A 21,486-nucleotide genomic window follows, 5' to 3' on the forward strand; every position below is an offset into this window, starting at 1 on the left:
TACTTCTTCATCCAGGTCATTTATAAAAATCACGAAGAGGAGGGGAGCCAGAATAGATCCCTGTGGAACAAAACTGGTCACCGACCTCCATACCGAATATGAATTACCTACAACCAACCTTTGCCTTCTGTGTTCAAGCCAATTCTGGATCCACAAAGCAATGTCTCCTTGGATCCCATGCCTCAAACTTTCTGAATGAGCCTTGCATGGGGAATCTTATCAAATGTCTTACTGAAATCCATACACACTTCATCCACTACTCTACCTTCATCAATATTTTTTGTTATCTCCTCAAAGAATTCAATTAGGCTCATAAGGCATGACCTATGCTTGACAAAGCCATGTTGACTATCTCTAATCAGATTATGTCTCTCCAAATGCTCATCAATCCTGCCTCTCAGGATTTTATCCAACAACCTGCCCACCACTGAAGTCAGACTCACTGGTCGATAACTTCCTAGGGGATAGAACCCGGAGCGATAGAGCAGTGAAAGAAGTGCATGGAGTAAAGCCAGATCTAACATATAGAGAGGCTTTGAGGAAAGAGAAGCAGAATAAAGGGTGTAAAAGTAGTAAGGTAGAAGGGCTTCAATGCAAGAAGCATCAGGAACAAAGGTGATGAACTGACAGCTTGGAAACATACATTGAATTATGATGTAGTGGCCATTACAGAGATTTAGCTGGGACAAGAGATACTATTACAGCTACAGAAAGGGTGGGGTAGTGTAGCAGGATCCTCTTTTGAGTCAGTATGGGTGGAAGTCAGGAACAGGAAGGGAGCAGTTACTCTACTGGGGGTATTCTGTAGGCCCCCTGGTAGCAGCAAAGATACCGAGGAGCAGATTGGGAGGGAGATTTTGGAAAGGTGCAAAAATAACAGGGCTGTTATCATGGGTGACTTTAACTTCCCTAATATTGATTGGCATCTGATTAGTTCCAATTGTTTATCTGGAGCAGAGTTTGTTAAGTGTGTCCAGGACAGATTCCTGTCACAGTATGTTGATAGACCAACCAGGGAGAATGACATACTAGATCTAGTATTAGATAACGAACCGGGTCAGGTCACAGATCTCTCAGTGGGTGAGCATCTGGGGGACAGTGATCACTGCTCCCTGGCCTTTAGCACTATCTGGGAAAAGGATAGAATCAGAGAGGACAGGAAAATTTTTAATTGGGGAAGGGCAAATTATGAGGCTATAAGGCTAGAACTCACAGGTGTGAATTGCAATGATGTTTTTGCAGGGAAATGTACTATGGACATGTGGTCGATGTTGGTCGATGTTTAGGGATCTCTTGCAGGATGTTAGGGATAATTTGTCCCGGTGAGGAAGATAAAGAATGGTAGGGTGAAGGAACCGTGGGTGACAAGTGAGGTGGAAAATCTAGTCAGGTGGAAGAAGGCAGCATACATGAGGTTTAGGAAGCAAGGATCAGATGGTCAGATGGGTCTATCAAGGAATATAGGGTAGCAAGAAAGGAGCTTAAGAAGGGGCTGAGGAGAGCAAGAAGGGGGCATAAGAAGGCCTTGGCAAGTAGAGTAAAGGAAAATCCCAAGGTATTCTTCAATTATGTGAAGAACAAAAGGATGACAGGAGTGAAGGTAGGACTGATTAGAGATAAAGGTGGGAAGATGTGCCTGGAGGCTGTGGAAGTGAGCGAGGTCCACAATGAATACTTCTCTTCGGTATTCACCAACGAGAGGGAACTTGATGATGGTGAGGACAATATGAGTGAGGTTGATGCTCTGGAGCATGATGATATAAAGGGAGAAGAGGTGTTGGAGTTGTTAAAAAACATTAGGACGGATAAGTCTCCGGGGCCTGACGGAATATTCCCCAGGCTGCTCCATGAGGCGAGGGATCAGATTGCTGAGCCTCTGGCTAGGATTATTATGTCCTCATTGTCCACAGGAATGGTACCAGAGGATTGGAGGGAGGCGAATGTTGGCCCCTTGTTCAAAAAAAGGTAGTAGAGATAGTCCAGGTAATTTATAGACCAGTTAGCCTTACGTCTATGGTGGGAAAGCTGTTGGAAAAGATTCTTAGAGATAGGATTTATGGGCATTTAGAGAATCATGGTCTGATCAGGGACAGTCAGCATGGCTTTGTGAAGGGCAGATCATGTCTAACAACCCTGATAGAGTTCTTTGAGGAGGTGACCAGGCATATAGATGAGAGTAGTGCAGTGGATCTGATCGACATGGATCTTAGTAAGGCATTTGACAAGGTTGCACACGGTAGGCTTATTCAGAAAGTCAGAAGGCATGGAATCCAGGGAAGTTTGGCCAGGTGGATTCAGAACTGGCTTGCTTGCAGAAAGCAGAGGGTCGTAGCGGAGGGAGCACATTTGGATTGGAGGGTTGTGACTAGTTGTGTCCCATAGGGATCAGTTCTGGGACCTCTACTTTTCATGATTTTTATTAACGACCTGGATGTGGGGTTAGAAGGGTGGGTTGGCAAGTTTGCAGATGACACAAAGGTTGGTGGTGTTGTAGATAGTGTAGAGAATTGTTGAAGATTGCAGAGAGACGTTGATCGGATGCAGAAGTGGGCTGAGAAGTGGCAGATGGAGTTCAACCCGGAGAAGTGTGACTTGGTACACTTCGGGAGGACAAATTCCAAGGCAGAGTACAAATGGCAGGATACTTGGTAGTGTGGAGGAGCAGAGGGATCTGGGGGTGCATGTCCTCAGAGCCCTGGAAGTTGCCTCACAGGTAGACAGGGTAGTTAAGAAAGCTTATGGGTTGTTAGCTTTCATAAGTCGAGGGATAGAGTTTAAGAGTCACTGGGCAATGATGCAACTCTATAAAACTGGTTAGGCCACATTTGGAGTACTGTGTCCAGTTCTGGTCACCTCACTATAGGAAGGATGTGGAAGCATTGGAAAGGGTACAGAGGAGATTTACCAGGATGCTGCCTGGTTTAGAGAGTATGCATTATGATCAGAGATTAAGGGAGCTAGGGCTTTACTCTTTGGAGAGAAGGAGAATGAGAGGAGTCATGATAGAGGTGTACAAGATATTAAGAGGATTAGACAGAGTGGACAGCCAGTGCTTCTTCCCCAGGGCACCACTGCTCAATACAAGAGGACATGGCTTTAAGGTAAGGGGTGGGAAGTTCAAGGGGGATATTAGAGGAAGGTTTTTCACTCAGAGAGTGGTTGGTGCGTGGAATGCACTGCCTGAGTCAGTGGTGGAGGCAGATACACTAGTGAAATTAAAGAGACTACTAGACAGGTATATGAAGGCAGAGTGAAATTGGGATGGGGAAAGGGAGAGGGAGGGAATTACTGGAAGTTGGAGAATTCGATATTTATACCAAGGGGCTGGAGACTACCCAGGCGGTATATGAGGTGTTGCTCCTCCAACCAGAGTTTGGCCGCATCATGGCAGTAGAGGCGGCCATGTATGGACATATTCAAATGGGAGTGTGAAGTAGAGTTGAAGTGGGTGGCAACCGGAAGATCCTGTCTGTTGTGACGGATGGAGCGGAGGTGCTCAACGAAGCAGTCCCCCAATCTGCATCATTGAATTCTCCAACTTCCGGTAATTCCCTCCCTCTCCATTTCCCCATCCCACTTTCACTCTGCCTCCTTTTCTAGCTGCCTATCACCTCTCTCATGATTCTGCCTTCTACTACCTATAGTGCTTTCCCCTTACATTCCTTCTTCACCTCTCCTGCCTATCCCGTCCCTGCTTGCCCTCCCCCACCCCTTGATCTTTCCTCTGATTGGTTTTTCACCTGACACATTCCACTCTTTCCCCACCCCCCCATCTTCTTTATAGGGCCCCTGCCCCCTCCTTCTTTAGTCCTGACGAAGGGACTCGGCCCGAAATGTTGACTGCTCCTTTCAACGGATGCCATCCGACCTGCTGAGTTCATCCAGCTTGTTTTTATGTGTTTATTTGACCACAGCATCTGCAGTGTACTTTGTGTTTACCATCCCAGAAGAGTATTGATAATGTCTGGGGTCACCTGTCTTGTAAGGGCACCACCCAGAAAACGACAATTCAACGCACTTCTGTAGAAGAATTTTCCAAGGATAATTGTGGTCATGGAAAGACCATCAGTGCCTACATCATACGACATGGCACATAATGACTAGAAATGACATTAAACAATCTTGAATCTTCAAATTATCCTCCCAGAGATTTTCAAGTTTAATCTAATAATCTGTGAGGTTGGAGCAGAGGTGCTTATCAACTCTTCATGACTCTCCAATAGAAGTTTGGTAAAAGAATCACCGAATCCTCATATTCATGACAGAAAGCAAAATAAGGCAGAGAAAATTACTGATATCCTATCCATGGCAAGCAGTGATCCATTCTACTAAATTAAAGTTTTAAACTACTCACGTTCTTAACTTCTTTTAGTCTGTTATATTCAACAGCAACATCCTGGAGACAGAAAGAACATAAATATTAACTTTGCGATCCTAGTTCTGATGAAAGCTCCTCAGTCCCAAACATCGGTTGTTTTTTTTTCCTTCAACAGATGCTGCATGGTTTACAGAGTAACTCTAGCATTTCCCATTAATTTATAATAGACTATATTGGGATATTTTCTAGGTTTTTACACCCATTCAGATGATTTAAGTACAAAAGTTTACCAAAATACCATGTAATTTTACCTTGGGATGCAATTCAATGTTTGAAATTCAAAGGAAATTTTTGTCCATAGTCTATTTATTCAAATACCAACAAAACAGTGATTGAATACATTATTATACTGAAATATAGATTGACAAATTATGAATTTCCTCAGTTCCCGAGTAGGCCTGAGTTCAGAAAAATGTTTCAGTTTATAAAATAGGTTGTTTTTACTAATTAAGCCACTAGGGATCCAGTTCTAACTACAGAAATAGCCCAGGTTTAATCCACAATGTGTTGATGCAGCAACAAGCCAGGCTCTAATGTCAGTTCCATATTTAGAGTATCACACACAAAATGCTGAAGGAATTCAGTAGGTCAGGCAGCATCCATGGAGGGGAATAAACAGTCACCTTTCAGTCTGAGAGAAATGATCACTCTTTATTCCTCTCCACTAAAGCTGCCTAACCTGCTGAGTTCATCCAGCATATTATGTGTGGTAATCTGGATTTCCATCATATGCAGAATCTCATGTGTTTATGCTTAACCTTTACTATTTTGAAGTTCATAGTTGAATTATCATTCAACCATATATTTATATCCATGAGTGCAACCAAACAGTGTTACTCCTAGACCAAGGTTCAAAACACAGCACCAACAGTGATGCACAGCACAAGGCACATATATCACATCTAAGAAAGCAGTAAACATATAACCACATAAAAAATTGTCTAAATCTCTGAATCCATGAATATTGAAGCAGTTTGCAGGTGAACACAATCCATCTTATCTCCTGCTGAGCAAATGCTGGGAGTCAGCTCCAACTATAGCATGGACCCCTCCGACAGCCCAGTGGAGCATCTGACTCCAGCGTCTCCCCGGGAGGCTGCAAACACCTTGGTTTCAGGTCCAGTCTTTGCTATGGCTGAGGCCACACAGCTCCCCCACTATCTGCCTCCGCCATTCACCAATGAGTTGGACTTGCAGCATTCCACACCACCAATGTCCAACAGGATCTTGCAATCACAAGAAAAACAACTGAGACAATCATTCGCTGTAAGACTGCACACCTCTCTGTCACAGGCAGCATCATGGACCATACCAAGTCCAGCTTATTCCTATTTTCCACCAATGAGCAACTCGCTGTTCAGAGAGACCTGCAGTACTCCAAGTTCTTAATGTCTGGCAACCGTAACAAATATGTTTAAAAAGACAATAACACCTTTTGACCCCATAGAAGCCACTGCATCCGAGTGCAGTGTGTCTTACCCTGCTCTGTCCTCATTATTCCCTCAATATCCAGGAATTGTAACCTTGGTTTCAAATTAATAGATGCGGTCCCTCTGATGTATAGAGTGAACAAAATAAAACTGGCAAATTTTCACCCGCAATGATCATCTAGTCCTGGGAAACATCCACAAAAGCCAAACAAGACGATGATTGTATTTCATTGTTGTCCTTCTTTCTTGTTTCTTCTTTGCTTAAATTGCAGCAAGAGGCAGAGAGGGAAGAGGTAAAAGAAGCTCCGAGAGAAGCGTTTTTTTAACTGATCGCGGCAAAGAGGCTAGACTGCGCAGGTGTGTGACGTAATGCGCCAAAGGTTTAAAAAGAAAGACTGCCATATACAGCAGCCATCGTCGGAGTGGACTGCGGCAGAGTGGGACAGCTTTGGGTCGATCAGGCTTCAGCAAAAACAGGCAGAGGCGATGTTTGAACAGGGCACAACTGTGTAAGTGCGTGCAAGTCTGTGAGGCAGCAGAAGAATTTAAAAAGCGATCAGAGGCTGAGTATGAGCTTCACTCCAGGTGAGGTAAGGCTGGGTAACTTCCTTTAATTAATCTAATTAGCTTAGGAGTAGGTAATGGAGGCAGCAGTTAGGGCAGTTGAGTGCTCTGTTTGCAGTATGTGGGAAGTCAGGGCGAGCACTGTTGTCCCTGATGACTACACCTGTAAAAGGTGCATCCAGCTGCAGCTCCTGACAAACCGTGTTAGGGAACTGGAGCTGGAGCTGGATGAACTTCAGATCATTCAGGAGGCAGAGGCAGAAATAGACAGGAGTTCCAGGGAGATAGTCACCCCTAGGAGACGGGTAGTTGGGTGACTGTCAGGAGAGGGAAGGGGAATAGACAGGAAGAGCAGAGCACCCCTGTGACCATTCCCATCAACAATAAGTATACCGTTTTGGATACTGTTGGTGGGGACGACCTACCAGGGACAAGTTGCAGTGGTTGCGTCTCTTGACACCGAGACTGGACCCTCAGCTCAGAAGGGAAGGAGGGAAAAGAGGAGAGCAGTAGTGATAGGGGATTCAATAGTTAGGGGGACAGATAGGAGTTTCTGTGGAAGAGATCAAGAATCCTGGATAGTCTGTTGCCTCCCTGGTGTCAGGGTCCACAATATCTCGGATCGAGTTCTCAGTATTCTCAAGAGGGAGGGTAAGCAGCCAGATGTCATGGTCCATGTTGGGACCAATGACATGGGTAGGAAGAGTGAGGAGGTCCTGAAAGGTGAGTTTAGGGAGCTAGGTGCCAAGTTACAGGACAGGACCTCCAGGATTACAATCTCAGGATTGCTTCCAGTGCCACGTGCAGGTGGGTTTAGAAATAGTAAGATAGTGCAGATCAACATGTGACTGAAGACATGGTGCAGGAGGGAGGGCTTCAGATTTATAGATAATTGGGCAGTTTTCCAGGGAAGGTGGGACCTGTTCTGGCAGGATGGTTTACATCTGAACTGAAGGGGGACAAATATTCTTGCAGGTAGGTTTGCTAGAGAGGCTGCAGTGGATTTAAACTAAATATGAGGGAGGAAGGGAACCAGAGTGTAGGAACAGATGTATGGGAGAAGGAAGAAAAATAAGACAGTAAAGTTTTTTGTACTGTTAGAGATAAACAGAGAGGAAGAAATGGAGAGTTTCTTAAATGCATCCATTTTAATGCTAGGAGCATTGTAAGAAAGGTGGGTGAGCTTAGAGCATGGATTGATACCTGGAAATATGATGTTGTAGTTATTAGTGAAACATGGTTGCAGGAGGGGTGTGATTGGCAACTAAATATTCCTGGATTTCGTTGCTTCAGGTGTGATGAAATCAGAGGGACAAGAGGGGGAGGTGTTGCGTTGCTTGTCAGAGAAAATATTACAGTGGTGCTCTGGCAGGATAGATTAGAGAGCTCCTCTAGGGAGACTATTTGGATGGAATTGAGGAATGGGAAAGGTGTAGTAACACTTATAGGGGTGTATTATAGACCACCTAATGGGGAGTAAGAATTGGAGGAGCAAATTTGCAAAGAGATAGCAGATATTTGTAGTAAGCACAGGGTTGTGATTGTGGGAGATTTTAATTTTCCACACATAGACTGGGAAGCCCATTCTGTAAAAGGGCTGGATGGTTTGGAGTTTGTAAAATATGTGCAGGATAGCTTTTTGCAGCAATACATAAAGGTACCAACTAAAGAAGGGTCAGTGTTGGATCTTCTGTTAGGGAATGAAATAGGTCAAGTGACAGATGTATGTGTTGGGGAGCACATCGGGTCCAGTGATCACAATGTCATTAGTTTCAATATAATTATGGAGCAGGATAGGTCTGGATCCAGGGTTGAGATTTTTGATTGGAGAAAGGCTAACTTTGAGGAGATGCAAAAGGATTTAGGAGTGGATTGGGACAATTTGTTTATGGGAAGGATGTAATAGACAAATGGCGGTCATTTAAAAGTGAAATTTTAAGGGTACAGAATATTTATGTTACTGTTAGGTTGAAAGGAAAGGTTAAAAGTTTGAGAGAGCCATGGTTTTCAAGGGATATTGGAAACTTGGTTAGGAAAAAGAGAGATATCTACAATAAATATAGGCAGTATGGAGTAAATGAGGTGCTCAAGGAATATAAAGAATGTAAGAATAATCTTAAGAAAGAAATTAGAAAAGCTAAAAGAAGATACAAGGTTGCTTTGGCAAGTAAGGTGAAAGTAAATCCAAAGGGTTTCTACAGCTATATTAATAGCAAAAGGATAACGATGGATAAAATTGGTCCCTTAAAGAATCAGAGTGGACAGCTATGTGTGGAGCCGAAAGAGATGGGGGAGATTTTGAACAATTTCTTTTCTTCGGTATTCACTAAGGAGAAGGATATTGAATTGTGTAAGGTAAGGGAAACAAGTAGGGAAGTTATGGAAACTATGACGATTACAGAGGAGGAAGTACTAGCACTTTTAAGGAATATAAAAGTGGATAAATCTCTAGGTCCTGACAGGATATTCCCTAGGACCTTGAGGGAGGTTAGTGTAGAAATAGCAGGGGCTCTGACAGAAATATTTCAAATGTCAATAGAAACAGGGATGGTGCCAGAGGACTGACGTATTGCTCATGTGGTTCCATTGTTAAAAAAGGGTTCTAAGAGTAAACCTAGCAATTATAGGCCTGTCAGTTTGACGTCAGTGGCGGGTAAATTAATGGAAAGTATTCTTAGAGATGGTATATATAATTATCTGGATAGACAGGGTCTGATTAAGAACAGTCAACATGGATTTGTGCGTGGAAGGTCATGTTTGACAAATCTTATTGAATTTTTTGAAGAGGTTACGAGGAAAGTTGATGAGGGTAAAGCAGTGGACGTTGTCAATATGGACTTCAGTAAGGCCTTTGACAAGGTTCCACGTGGAAGGTTAGTTAGGAAGGTTCAATCGTTAGGTATTAATATTGAAGTAATAAAATGGATTCAACAGTGGCTGGATGGGAGATGCCAGAGAGTAGTGTTTGATAACTGTTTGTCAGGTTGGAGGCTGGTGACTAGTGGTGTGTCTCAGGGATCTGTACTGGGTCCAATGTTGTTTGTCATATACATTAATGATCTGGATGATGGGGCGGTAAATTGGATTAGTAAGTATGCAGATGATACTAAGGTAGGTGGCGTTGTGGATAATGAAGTAGGTTTCCAAAGTTTGTAGAGAGATTTAGGCCAGTTAGAAGAGTGGGCTGAATGATGGCAGATGGAGTTTAATGCTGATGGTGCTACATTTTGGTCGGACTAATCAAAATAGGACATACATGGTAAATGGTAGGGCATTGAAGAATGCAGTAGAACAGAGTGATCTAGGAATAATGGTGCATAGTTCCCTGAAGGTGGAATCTCATGTGGATAGGGTGGTGAAGAAAGCTTTTGGTATGCTGGCCTTTATAAATCAGAGCATTGAGTATAGGAGTTGGGATGTAATATTAAAATTGTACAAGGCATTGGTAAGGCCAAATTTGGAGTACTGTGAACAGCTCTGGTCACCGAATTATAGGAAAGGTATCAACAAAATAGAAAGAGAACAGAGAAGATTTACTAGAATGTTACCTGGGTTTCAGCACCTAAGTTACAGGGAAAGATTGAACAAGTTAGGTCGTTATTCTTTGGAGCGTAGAAGGTTGAGGGGGGACTTGATAGAGGTATTTAAAATTATGAGGGGGAGAGATAGAGTTGACGTGGATAGGCTTTTTCCATTGAGAGTAGGGGAGATTCAAACAAGAGGACATGAGTTGAGAGTTAGTGGGCAAAAGTTTAAGGGTAACACGAGGGGGAACTTCTTTACTCAGAGAGCGATAGCTGTGTGGAACGAGCTTCCAGTAGAAGTGGTAGAAGCAGGTTCGGTATTGTAATTTAAAGTAAAATTGGATAGGTATATGGACAGGAAAGGAATGGAGGGTTATGGGCTGAGTGCGGGTCAGTGGGACTAGGTGAGAGTAAGTGTTCGGCACAGACTAGAGGGGCCGAGATGGCCTGTCTCCTTGCTGTAATTGTTAAATGGTTATATGGTTCTTTGGAGTTAGAAAAGGGACTAGGTGTGTAAATGGAACTCCACCCATATGAATACATTTTACAGCAATGACAACTGGTGGACAGATATTTGGACTTCAGTTCTATAATAATTGCTTCCACAGACAGCATTCTAACTGGTTGCATCAACATCTGGTATCCTTTTAAGTTTGCCGGGATTTCTCCTTTACTGTGGCTGAAGCCTGTATGAGTTTGTAGGACGGGAGACAATATGGTCAAGTGGGGTTCAACGACCAGCGAATTCTGTGAATGCAACTGCCCACTCTCACCTGATTTAGCTGACACTGACCTGCTCAACATCGACCAAGCAACACTAGAGTGGCTGGCTGTCTGGTATGACAAGCTATGAGTTGCAAACTCAGCCAGTTCTATCATGGGCAGCAGCCTCCCCAGCATCAAGGACACCTTCAAAAGGCATCTTTCACTAAGGACCCTTATCACCAGGACATGCCTTCTTCTCATTGCCACCATCAAGGAGATGGTGCAGGAGCCTGAAGACACTCAAGTGCCCATAGACTTTGCAAGGAATCCTCCATGTATTGTTTGTAGTTTCTGGGTCTTGATGTCATCAGCTTCCAGTTCATTCCTTGGCCAGCACACGATTGTGCCTGGGTATCTGAAGACTGGTAGGGTGAATGTGTTGATGGCTTTGATCTTGTTCTTCGCATTCAGCTGGCTTTTTAGGTCCTGTCTCACTCTTTGAAAGCTCTTGGATGTTGCAGCCTTCCTTGTGTCTTTGTCATGGCTTCCATGTACCTGCAGGGTCTCCAGGTATTTGTAGCTGTCCTGTACATCTGGTGTGTGGCCTTCAGCTAACTCAGTTCCTTCAGTCTTGATAAGATTGCCTCTTTTCACTACCATCTGGCTGCACCTTTCCAGTACAAATGACGTTTCCTAACGTATAGCAGTGGGTGATAATAAAACTGATTCTGACCATCTCTCAAAAGGTTTACCATCAGATGTCTTTGGAATAAAGGCCATAAGGTATAGAAGCAGAATTAGGCCATTAAGCCCATTAAGTCTGCTCCTCCATTTCATCACGGCTGATCTGTTTTTCTCTCAGCCTCAACCTCCTGCTTTCCCACCCAAATATTTCACTACTGGTTCCAAACATACCTCGTACTGTTCACTGTCCTCTCTTTCGTCAATCTGCTTGTCCAGCTGGGAGAACTGTTTATTTATTTCATCCAGATCACCTTGGAGACGCTTGTATTGTTGCAGATCACTGTCAAATTCCCTCTTATACTCCTGCCTCTGTTGGTCTGAAGTGATTGGAGGATACCGACTGCAAACACATTTCAATTCTAGTTAATACAAGAACTGCATTAGAAGCTGAAAACAATGGCATAACTAGCAACAACTTTTTTGGTACCTCTCCAAATCCTCTTCATCCAATTCATCGCAGGATTCTGCACCAGTTGTATAATCTGTTTCATATTCATCAGCATCTGGTCGTTTTGGTCTTCCAGGTCTCCTCTTCCTCGGCGGTTTTCTCTGTGTGGTCGGCTTGCTTTCATCGGAGTCCCAGCTAGATGAACGTAGAGGGGGCTGCTCATGCATTAATGGAATTGAACTTTCCAGAAAACTGCAGGAAGACATTTAATACAGGGATGTTAAACTTTTAATAGCAGTCATTGGTCCTGTGCTTTAAACACATCAGTTTACAGTACTCAGCACTTTGGTGAAGAATCTATGATGAATGTTCAAGTGATTAGACTATAGCTGTTCCAAACCTATTTGTTTTTCCAGCTTTAATCTTATTTATGTTAAGAGGATCGGAGTTGACGACCTCTCATTATATATTCTTGTGAGATATAAACAGCCCTTTTTTTTCTTCTTTTTCTAGTTTTTCTTTTTGTCCTTTTTTTGCTTTTTTTCTTCTTTATTAGCTATTAGATTAGTAGTTTAGTTATTTTTGCATATCATTTTTTTTCTTTTCTTTTTTCTGTTTTTTTATATTATATATTATGAAATATCTAGATTTACCTTGTTCATATATATACTGTGTTCATGTTGGGAATACTCATTTATACTGTAATCATTGCTTATGTATTCTTTCATGTGCAATGGGAATGTGTATGTTTTTAATCCCTTTATTAATATATCAATTGTATTTTGTTCATATTATTAATAATAATAAAAAGATTGGAAAAGACTATAGGACAAAGGAACAGAATTGCTGGTCTGTGGCGTAGTGGCATCAGCGCCGGACTTTGGTGTGAAGGCTCAGGAGTTCGAACCCAGCAGGCTCCCTTGCACACTTTCCATCGGTGCTGGGTTGAGCATCGAGCTAGCAACTTGGCTTCGTAAAAATAAGAAAGCCTGCTAAAAAAAAAAGCCGTCACAACAGCGTCCTGATGACTCCACTTGGAGTTAAGGGCTTTCTTCTTCTACTTCTTCTTCTTCACAAAGGAGCAGAATGACACCATTCTGCCCATCTAGTATGCTCTACCATTCCATCGTGGTTGATTTATTATCCCCCCCCTGGCCAATTCTCCTGCCTTTTGCCTGAAACGTTTGATGCCCTGACTAATCAAGAAAGTATCAATCTTCACTTTAAATATACAGTACTCAAAGACTTCGCATCCACAGCAGTCTATGGCAATAAATTTTATAGATTCACTACCTTCTGGTTAAAGAAATTCCTCCTCATTTCCATTCTAAATAGATATCCCTCTAATCTGAAGCTGTGCCTTCTGGTCTCCCACTATGGTGAATATCTTCTCCACATCAACTCTGCCTCGGCCTTTTAATATTCAGTTTCAATGAGATTCCCTCCACCCACCATTCTTCTAAACCCCAATGAGTACAGTAACAGGATCTACTCTCATAAAATAAAATCTACTTGCTGTGGCATACAATTCCACAAACATTTCAAGGTTTCTAGCTTCTCATTTGAAATGGGCCATCTTATTTAAGATAACCAAAGGAAAAAATTAAAGAAACAATGCGACTCCTTTCAGTAAAAGAGCTATGCATAGCCACAGAGCTGTTTATAGCTCTAGGTTTGTGTGACTAATTAGAAACTCTGGGGAGAAGTAAATGAGATCAACTCGTCTATTTTTGTTTTCAGGTGAGCAATTAAAATTACAAACAAGAAAAGGTTGCTCCAAATCTGCAGGAAGCGATAAAATGATAATTTGAGATAGTGGAACATGGTGTACTCACCGAGGAGCCCCGTCAGGTTGTACTCGATTGGGCTCGTACTCTGTTTCATTCAGGGAACCGCTGGGTTTATAATAACCGTCTGTCACCAGCTCTTCTGGAACCCCAGACACATTGTTCACCTTGAATATGCAGAAATATTATTTTTTGTGTTAATGGGATAATAGTTAGAGAGGAATTTTTCCACATCTAAGTTACATTTGGAGTATTCTTGTTCCATGAGTCTCCAGCAAATAGTCAAAGTAACCAGCGTAGAATGTAAATTTCAGCTTCCCTCTTTTTATACAAAAATAAAGGTGATTTTATTGTGTGAAGTTGTCCACTTGATCATCAAAACAAATTATATTTTACAACTTGCATCTTTGAACCATTTCTTGCCACTATTTAGGGACAGTTGCTCGGAAACTTGTCAACAAATGTAAATGTTTAGTGAAGATTCAATTGTTTCATCACCCATCTTGATCAAACAAAAAACCAATAGAGTTAACGGTTCAGGGCAAGTGAGGAGGATGAATTGTGGGCCAGGTGCTAAATTAGGCTATGGAATGTTCAGATGCACTGGTATCATCTCATGTTAACAGTCTAAAGTCTATCATGAAGGAAACAACTGCAGGAATTTTGGAAAGCATAACCAATAAGGAAGGATACATAAAAAGCAAATTAATTTTGATATATCTGAGGTTCTTTGAGGTAATAAACAGGGCGAATAAATGCACATTTGGATTTTAAGGTAACTTTCAGCAAAATGTTACATTATGCAGAGGAAGATCTCAAGGCATTGGAGTTAACATTAGCAGCTACAGATGCCAGAGTCAAAACTAGCAGTTCATTGTCCATTTAACATCCCTCTCCCTCTCTCATGTATTTAAAATTTATACAGGTGACTCAAGATGAATCAGCAAAGAATATTTTAGTCAAGGCAACACACATGAAACGGTGGAGGGACTCAGCAGGCCAGGCAGCATCTATGGAAAAGAGTAAACAGCTGACGTTTCGGGCTGAGTCCCTTCATCAGGACTGGAAAGGAAGATGAAAAGCCAGAGACGATGATGGAGGAAGGGAGGAAAAAGTACAAAATGGTAGGTGATAGGTGAAACTAGGAGGTGGGGGAAGAGGTGAAGTAAGGAGCTGGGAAGTTGATTGGGAAAGAGATGGAGAAGGGGAAATCTGACACGAGAGGACAGAAGATCATGGAAGGAAGGGAAGGGGAAGGGCCGCAGAGGGAGGCGATGGGCAAGTAAGGAGATAAGGCAAGAGAGGGAATCGGGAATGGGGAATGGAGGAGAAGGTTGGGGGTGGACCATTACTGAAAATCTGAGAAATTGATGTTCATCCCATCAGGGTGGAGGTTGCCCAGACAAGATGTTGCTCCTGAGTGTGGTCTCATCCTGGCAGAAAAGGAGGCCATGGACTGACTGGGAAGTAGAACTGAAATGGATGGCCACAGGAGATCCTGCTTTTTGTGTCAGATTGAGTGAAGATGCTTGGCGAAACTGAAAAGCCTCCATCAACTATATTTGTCCTGACAAAGGGTCTCGGCCCGAAACGTTGATTGCTCGTTTCCACGCATGCTGCCCGACCTGCTGAGTTCCTCCAGCTTGTTGTACGTGTTGCTTTCACCCCAGCATCTGCAGTGTACTTTGTGCTAACTATATTTGTTTGACATCTCATCTTTAATGTTTGCTAGTCTAATATGCAAACAGAATTCATGATTAGATATTTAAAATCAATATCTAAGTTTAAATATTGTGATTAGATATACAAGTTATTAGACATCTAAATTTTTGAACTTCATGCTTCCAGCAGAGTTTTTCCAGAACACAAATCATGTAGATTTTTCACATTCACAACTTTAAAGATGGGTTTTCCCAACAATGGAAACAGACTACAAATGTAACAAGCCTCTTCAGTTCACCATGTCCTTGGCCAACATGCAATTCCGACATTGTCATTCCATCTATTAAGTGTTTAGACAGGAAAAGGCGAGTTGTGTTAGAGGGACCCTCCTCACCACTGACTACATCTACATGAAGCATCATCAGGAGAAAGCAGCATCCATCACCAGGGATCCCCACCACCCAGCACATGATCTCTTCTCACTGCTTTCATCAGGAAGGTGGTACAGGAACCTCACCACTAGGCTCAGGACAGTTATTACCCCTCAGCTACCAGGCTCTTGAACCAAAGGGGATAACTTCACTTGTCAATTCATTGATGTTTCCACAACCAATGGACTCACTTTCAAAGACTCTTCATCTTATGTTCTAGCTATTTATTTTTTATTTCTTCCTTTTTGTTTTTACACAGTTTGTTGTCTTCTGCACTCTGGTTGAATGCCCAAATTGAGCGGTCTTTCATTGAATCTGGTACGGTTATTATTCTATGAATTTATCAAGTATGCCCACAAGAACATGAATCTCAGGGTTGTAAATGCTGACATATATATACTCTGATAATAAATATTCTTTGAACTTTGAGATACTGGCCAATTTGTGGAGACTGATGAACATTGTCAAAGGATTCAGTCAAATATAAACCAGTTGGGAATGTGGGCAGATAATTGGCCAATAGTGTTTAAGACCATAAGACTTTGGAGCAGCATTCTGCAATGCTGGAAATCTGTAACACACATAATGCTGGAGGAACTCAGCAGGTCGGGAAGCATCTATGGAGGGGTTTGCGGAGGAGCATGAGCAAGAGATGGGCAAATCCAGTTTGACTAGATCTGACTTCTTGGAGCCACACACAACAGAAACCATACTTCAATGTTCAAAGTAAATTGTCACCATGTACAACCCTGAGATCCATTTTCACAGCAAATACAAAGAAACACAATAGAACCAATGGCCCTGATCCATTAGGCATCTATCATGTTGCCAAAAACCTCTTCCCCAAGTATTCCCTCTTTATCCACCAACAGCAGAACAATTTACAGTAATCATTTAATCTAACAATCGGAGGGTCTTTTCATGTGGGGTGAGGAAAAATAGACCCACAGGAGAAAACACACATGGTCACAGAGAGAACATGAAACTCTACACAGAGCTGAGATCAACATGTTATCCACTGTCCCACTGTGAAACCAAGATTCATTCTTTGTTAATCTAGTTCACACACAAATACATCACAGTTCAGGGTTCAGAACTTCAACTGGGTTTCTGGGTAACAACATCTCTTCTGATCAAACCTGGACCCAACATAATGATGTAAACATGAAGGTGGCATGACAGTGGCTATATCTCAATAGGAGTTTGTTGTGATTTAGTATATCACCAAAGACAATCACAGACTTTTACAGATGTACCATAGAGAGCTTTCTAACTGGTTGCATTACATCTTCTATGGGGAAGGGGGTGGGGGGGGGGCAGTGCACAGAATTGGAAAAAGCTGCAGAAAGCTGAAAACTCAGCCAGCTCCATTATGGGCACTAACCTCCCCAGCATCCAGGCCATCTTTAAAAGCAGATGTCTCAAAGTGGCACCATCTCTCATTAGTACCAATGGGGAGGAGATACAGGAGCCTAAAGACCCACACTCGATATTTTAGGAACAGCTTCTCCCCCTCCGTCATCAGATTTCTGAATGAAATTAGTTTGGGACAACATTGTGGGCCGAAAGGGCCTTTTCCATAAACCATGAAGACAAACTTACTTTTTTAATGTTTCTTATTGCACCTAACAGTAATTTTTATGAATTACATTGTACTGCTACAACAAAAGAACACATTTCACAATGTTTGCCAGTGATAATAAACCCAATTCTGATTCTAAAGAATGGTTGAAAAGCAGCTTTTTCTACCACCTTTCAGAATTCAGATGAGGAACTCACATTAAGAAAAGGGAAACAATGCAAGTGTACAGAGAACAGATGCTGGAATTGAAGGTTGTGGTGAGAAGCTTGTTTGCAGTAGAAACATTAGTATAATGAAGCAAAACCCATTTATTCAATTTAATCTCCAAATTCCAAAAATGCTTAAGCACAAGAGATTCTGTGGATGTTAGAAATCCAGAGGAACAGATGCACAAAATGTTGGAGAAACTCATCAGGTCAGGAGTATCTTTCTCCAAACAGTATGGCTGATCAACATCTCCACCCCTCCACTGTGACAAACCACAACTACTGTATCATTTCCTGTCAGGATTACCTTATGTACAAACACTCCTATGCCTAGCGATACCTTATGGACATACAATCAATATATATAACTATCTTATGCATTTATAAACAGAGAAATCTACAACACATTGCAGACCCATCGGCCCACAATGTTGTGCTGACAATGTAACCTAATCTGGAAACTGCCTATAAACTACCCTACCACATAGCCCTCTATTTTTCTAAGCTTCAAGTACCTATCTAAGAGACTCTTAAAAGACCCTATTATATCCGCTTCCACCACCGTCACCGGCAGTGCATTCCACACACCCACCACTCTGTGTGTAAAACTCACCCCAGACATCCCCTCTGTACCTAATTCCAAGCACTTTAAAACTATGACCCCTCGTGTTAGCCATTTCAGTCCTGGGAAAAAGCCTCTGGCTATCCACATGATCAATGCCTCTCATCATCTTATACACCTCTATCAGGTCGCCTCTCATCCTCAATTGCTCCAAGGAGAAAAGGCCAAGTTCACACAATCTATTCTCATAAGGCATATTCTCCAATTCAAAAAACATCCTTGTAAATCTCCTCTGCACTCTCTATAGTATCCACATCCTTCCTGTAGTGAGATGACCAGAACTGAACACAGTACTCTAAGTGGGATCTGACCAAGGTCTCATATAGCAGTAACATTACCTCACGTTTCTTGAACTTAATCCCATGGTTGATGAATGCCAACACACCATACACCTTCTTAACAACACTGTCAATCTGCGCAGCAGCTTTGAGTGTCTTATCGACATGGACCCCAAAATCTTTTTGATCCTCCACACTGCCAAGAGTCTTACCATTTATTTTATATTCTATCTTCAAATTTGACGTACCAAAATTATACTTCTGTCTTTTTCATTGCGTTTTTTATCTCACTGAGTATTTTTTAGATTTTGTGCTGCCAGAATAACAATTACTTTGTTCTCTTCTACACTTGTGTACGTGAAATGACATTAATGTGTACTTGAATCAATGGAAGTGAATATCAGTCAATGTTTCAGGTCAAGACCGTTCATCAGGACTGGAAAGAAAGGGAGCAGACATCAGAATTAGAAGATGGGGAGAGGAAGGTGGGTGGTGGAGGGGTTAAGTGAGAAGCTGGGAGGTGATTGATATTATGTTTGTTCTTGATAAAAGACAAAGTTAGCGTGGGGAAAACCATCAAATGGTTAATTACAGAATGGCTTCAACCCGACACAAGCATGTGCAACCAGCTCCCCAACATCAATTCTGGTTCCGGATGAGCTGCCCACATTGCACTCTAGGACCTGAAGTTCTTTATGAATATACATAATAACACATCTTCCCCATTAAAGAAAAAGCAAACAGAAAGCAAAGGAACAATAGTACTTTTTAACAAAGGTATTTGCATCAACTTCAATTGTAATGAACCAATACATTCCCTTATTCCTTCAGCTCCTTACATCTCTGTGGTAATGATCCCTTTGGTCTGCTCTTCATTGTCACAGATATCGTGCTTTCATTTTCTGTGTTAATATTAATGTCTTTGAGAACTCAGATCAACATGTTCCTTTCTTTCACATCCTTCTGCCAACATCCTATCTGTTCATCCCTGTTCTTATTGTTACTGTGTGATCATAATTCTCTCCACATGCCTCAAAACAGAGCCCTGGGCCATATACATGTGATCAGTGAGTCTTTGCACGTTCCAAATGATGATGTTTCAACTCACAGAGCTCCTTCTATCGGCTGCATAGAAGACCACAAGATATAGCAGCAGAATTAGCCCACTTGGTCCATCAAGTCTGCTGCACCATTTCATTATCTAATCTAATTTTCCCCCTCAGCCCAATCTCCTGCTTTCTCCCCATATCCCTTCATGCCAACCTCTGCCTTAAATATACATAAAGCCTTGGCTTCCACAACTGACCGTGGCAAAGAATTCCATAGATTTAGCACTCACTGGCTAAAGAAATTCCTCAACTCCATTCCAAAAAGACTACCCTCTATTCTGAGGCTGTGTCCTCTGGTCTTATACTTTCCCACCATAGGAAACAAACTCTCCATTGAGGTTTTTCAGCATTTGATAGGTTTCAATGAGGTCACTCCTCATTTTTCTGAATTCTAGTGAATACAGGCCTAGAGCCATCAAACACTCTTCATATAACAAGCCATTCAATCTTGGAATTATTTTCATGAACCTCCTTTGAACACTCTCCAGTGTCAGTACATTGTTTCTATGATAATGAGCTCAAAACTGCTCACAATACTCCAAGTGAGGTCCCTTTAGCCAGCTGGAGTCAGAAGTGGACAGAGTACAAGAGAACAGATATTAACCCTCTGAGTACCGTGTGAGAAATACAACTAACATCATCTGCCACGTGTTCATAGACTTCAAGAAGGCATTTGATAGGGTGTGGCATGAAGCACTCTGAGCCACAGTGAATAGATACAACACGGGCCACAAGCTGATCCAAACCAAGCAGCTCCTCACCAAAGCTAGCAGCATGGTACTTGTTCAAAGAACAAGTGGAGAATGGTTCCACACATCAGTTGCAGTCCAACAATGCTGTCTCCTTTCACCTGCGCTGCTCAACATTTTCCTGGAGCAAACAATGACAGATGCCCTGGAAGACTATATCAGTACAGTCAGCATTGGAGGACAGATCATAACCAACCTCAGGTTTGCTGACGACATTCATTGGGTGGCAGGAAGTGAGGATGAATTGGTCTGCCTTGTAAACCATCTGGATGACACATCTACCAATTATGGCATGGAGATTCGCATGGAGAAAACAAAGCTGATGAGAAACAATGAAGAGCCAATCACAGTCGGTGGACAAGAACTAGAGGCTATCAAACAGTTCAAGTGTCTTTGCATCATCATCAACCAATAAGGATCAAAGCCTGAAGTCCTTGCAAGGATAGCCCAAACTAAAGCCAATCTTGAGAGACAATAAAATGCTGGAGGAACTCATCAGGCCAGGCAGCATCTATGGAAAAGAGTACAGTCAATGTCTCAGGCTGAAACTCTTCAGCAGGATTGAAGCTGCCTGACCTGCTGAGTTCCTCCAATATTTGTGTGTTGCTTGGATTTCCAGCATCTGCAGATTTTCTCTTGTTTGTGGAGATAGTAACATCGCTTTCAGATCCAAGTTGAAACTCCTGCATGCACTTGTCCTCTCCATCTCCTTATATGCATGCAAATCATAGACTTTGACAGTAGAACTGAAAAAGATGATCCAGGCAGTGGAAATGAAATGCTTCAAAATGCTCCTCGGTATCTCCTATACAGACCATGTCTCAAATGACAAATTACAAAGAACCATCACACAGCAGGTGAGACACTACGAAGATCTACTGTCCACAAGTAAAGAGAAGGAAACTGAGATGGAATGGCTACATAACAAGATCAAATGGACTCTCAAAGTCTATTCTTCAGGTAGTAATGCAGGGGAAAAGAAAAAGGGGAAAACAGAGGAAGAAATGAACAGAGCAGACTGGAGAGAGCTTTGCCACAACCTAGGACTTGCCCACAACTGTGAGAGATGGAGGCAACTGGTGCAGCACTCATCTGTACAGCACCCCTACAACCCAGGCTGGTTGCAGCATCTGTAACCATAATTATCCCAACACTGACACCTGTGGAATACCAGTAGTTACCGACAGCCAACCAGAAAGGACTCCATTTTTTCCCCTAATCTTTGCCGGCTGCCAAACAGCCAATGCTCTATCCACGTTAATATCTTTCCTGCAATACCATGGGCTTTCAACTTGCTAAGCAGTCTCATGTGTGGCACCTTGTCAAA

General features: G+C 42.3%; 1 protein-coding gene across 3 annotated transcripts in view; it reads right to left on the reverse strand.

Annotated features, from left to right (window-relative positions):
• Positions 1 to 21,486, reverse strand: part of oclnb (occludin b) — a 55,544-nt gene that overhangs the window by 9,142 nt on the left and 24,916 nt on the right. For all 3 annotated transcript variants that reach the window (XM_059969296.1, XM_059969295.1, XM_059969297.1), the window contains 4 exons: positions 13,569 to 13,687; positions 11,773 to 11,985; positions 11,517 to 11,685; positions 4,355 to 4,396 (listed from right to left, as the gene is read on the reverse strand). In XM_059969296.1, coding sequence (XP_059825279.1) covers positions 4,355 to 4,396; positions 11,517 to 11,685; positions 11,773 to 11,985; positions 13,569 to 13,687 — 543 coding nt within the window. The remainder of the gene's footprint in view (positions 1 to 4,354; positions 4,397 to 11,516; positions 11,686 to 11,772; positions 11,986 to 13,568; positions 13,688 to 21,486) is intronic.

This window comes from Hypanus sabinus, chromosome 5 (genome assembly GCF_030144855.1).
Source record: "Hypanus sabinus isolate sHypSab1 chromosome 5, sHypSab1.hap1, whole genome shotgun sequence".
In the NCBI taxonomy this organism is placed as follows: Eukaryota; Metazoa; Chordata; class Chondrichthyes; order Myliobatiformes; family Dasyatidae; genus Hypanus; species Hypanus sabinus.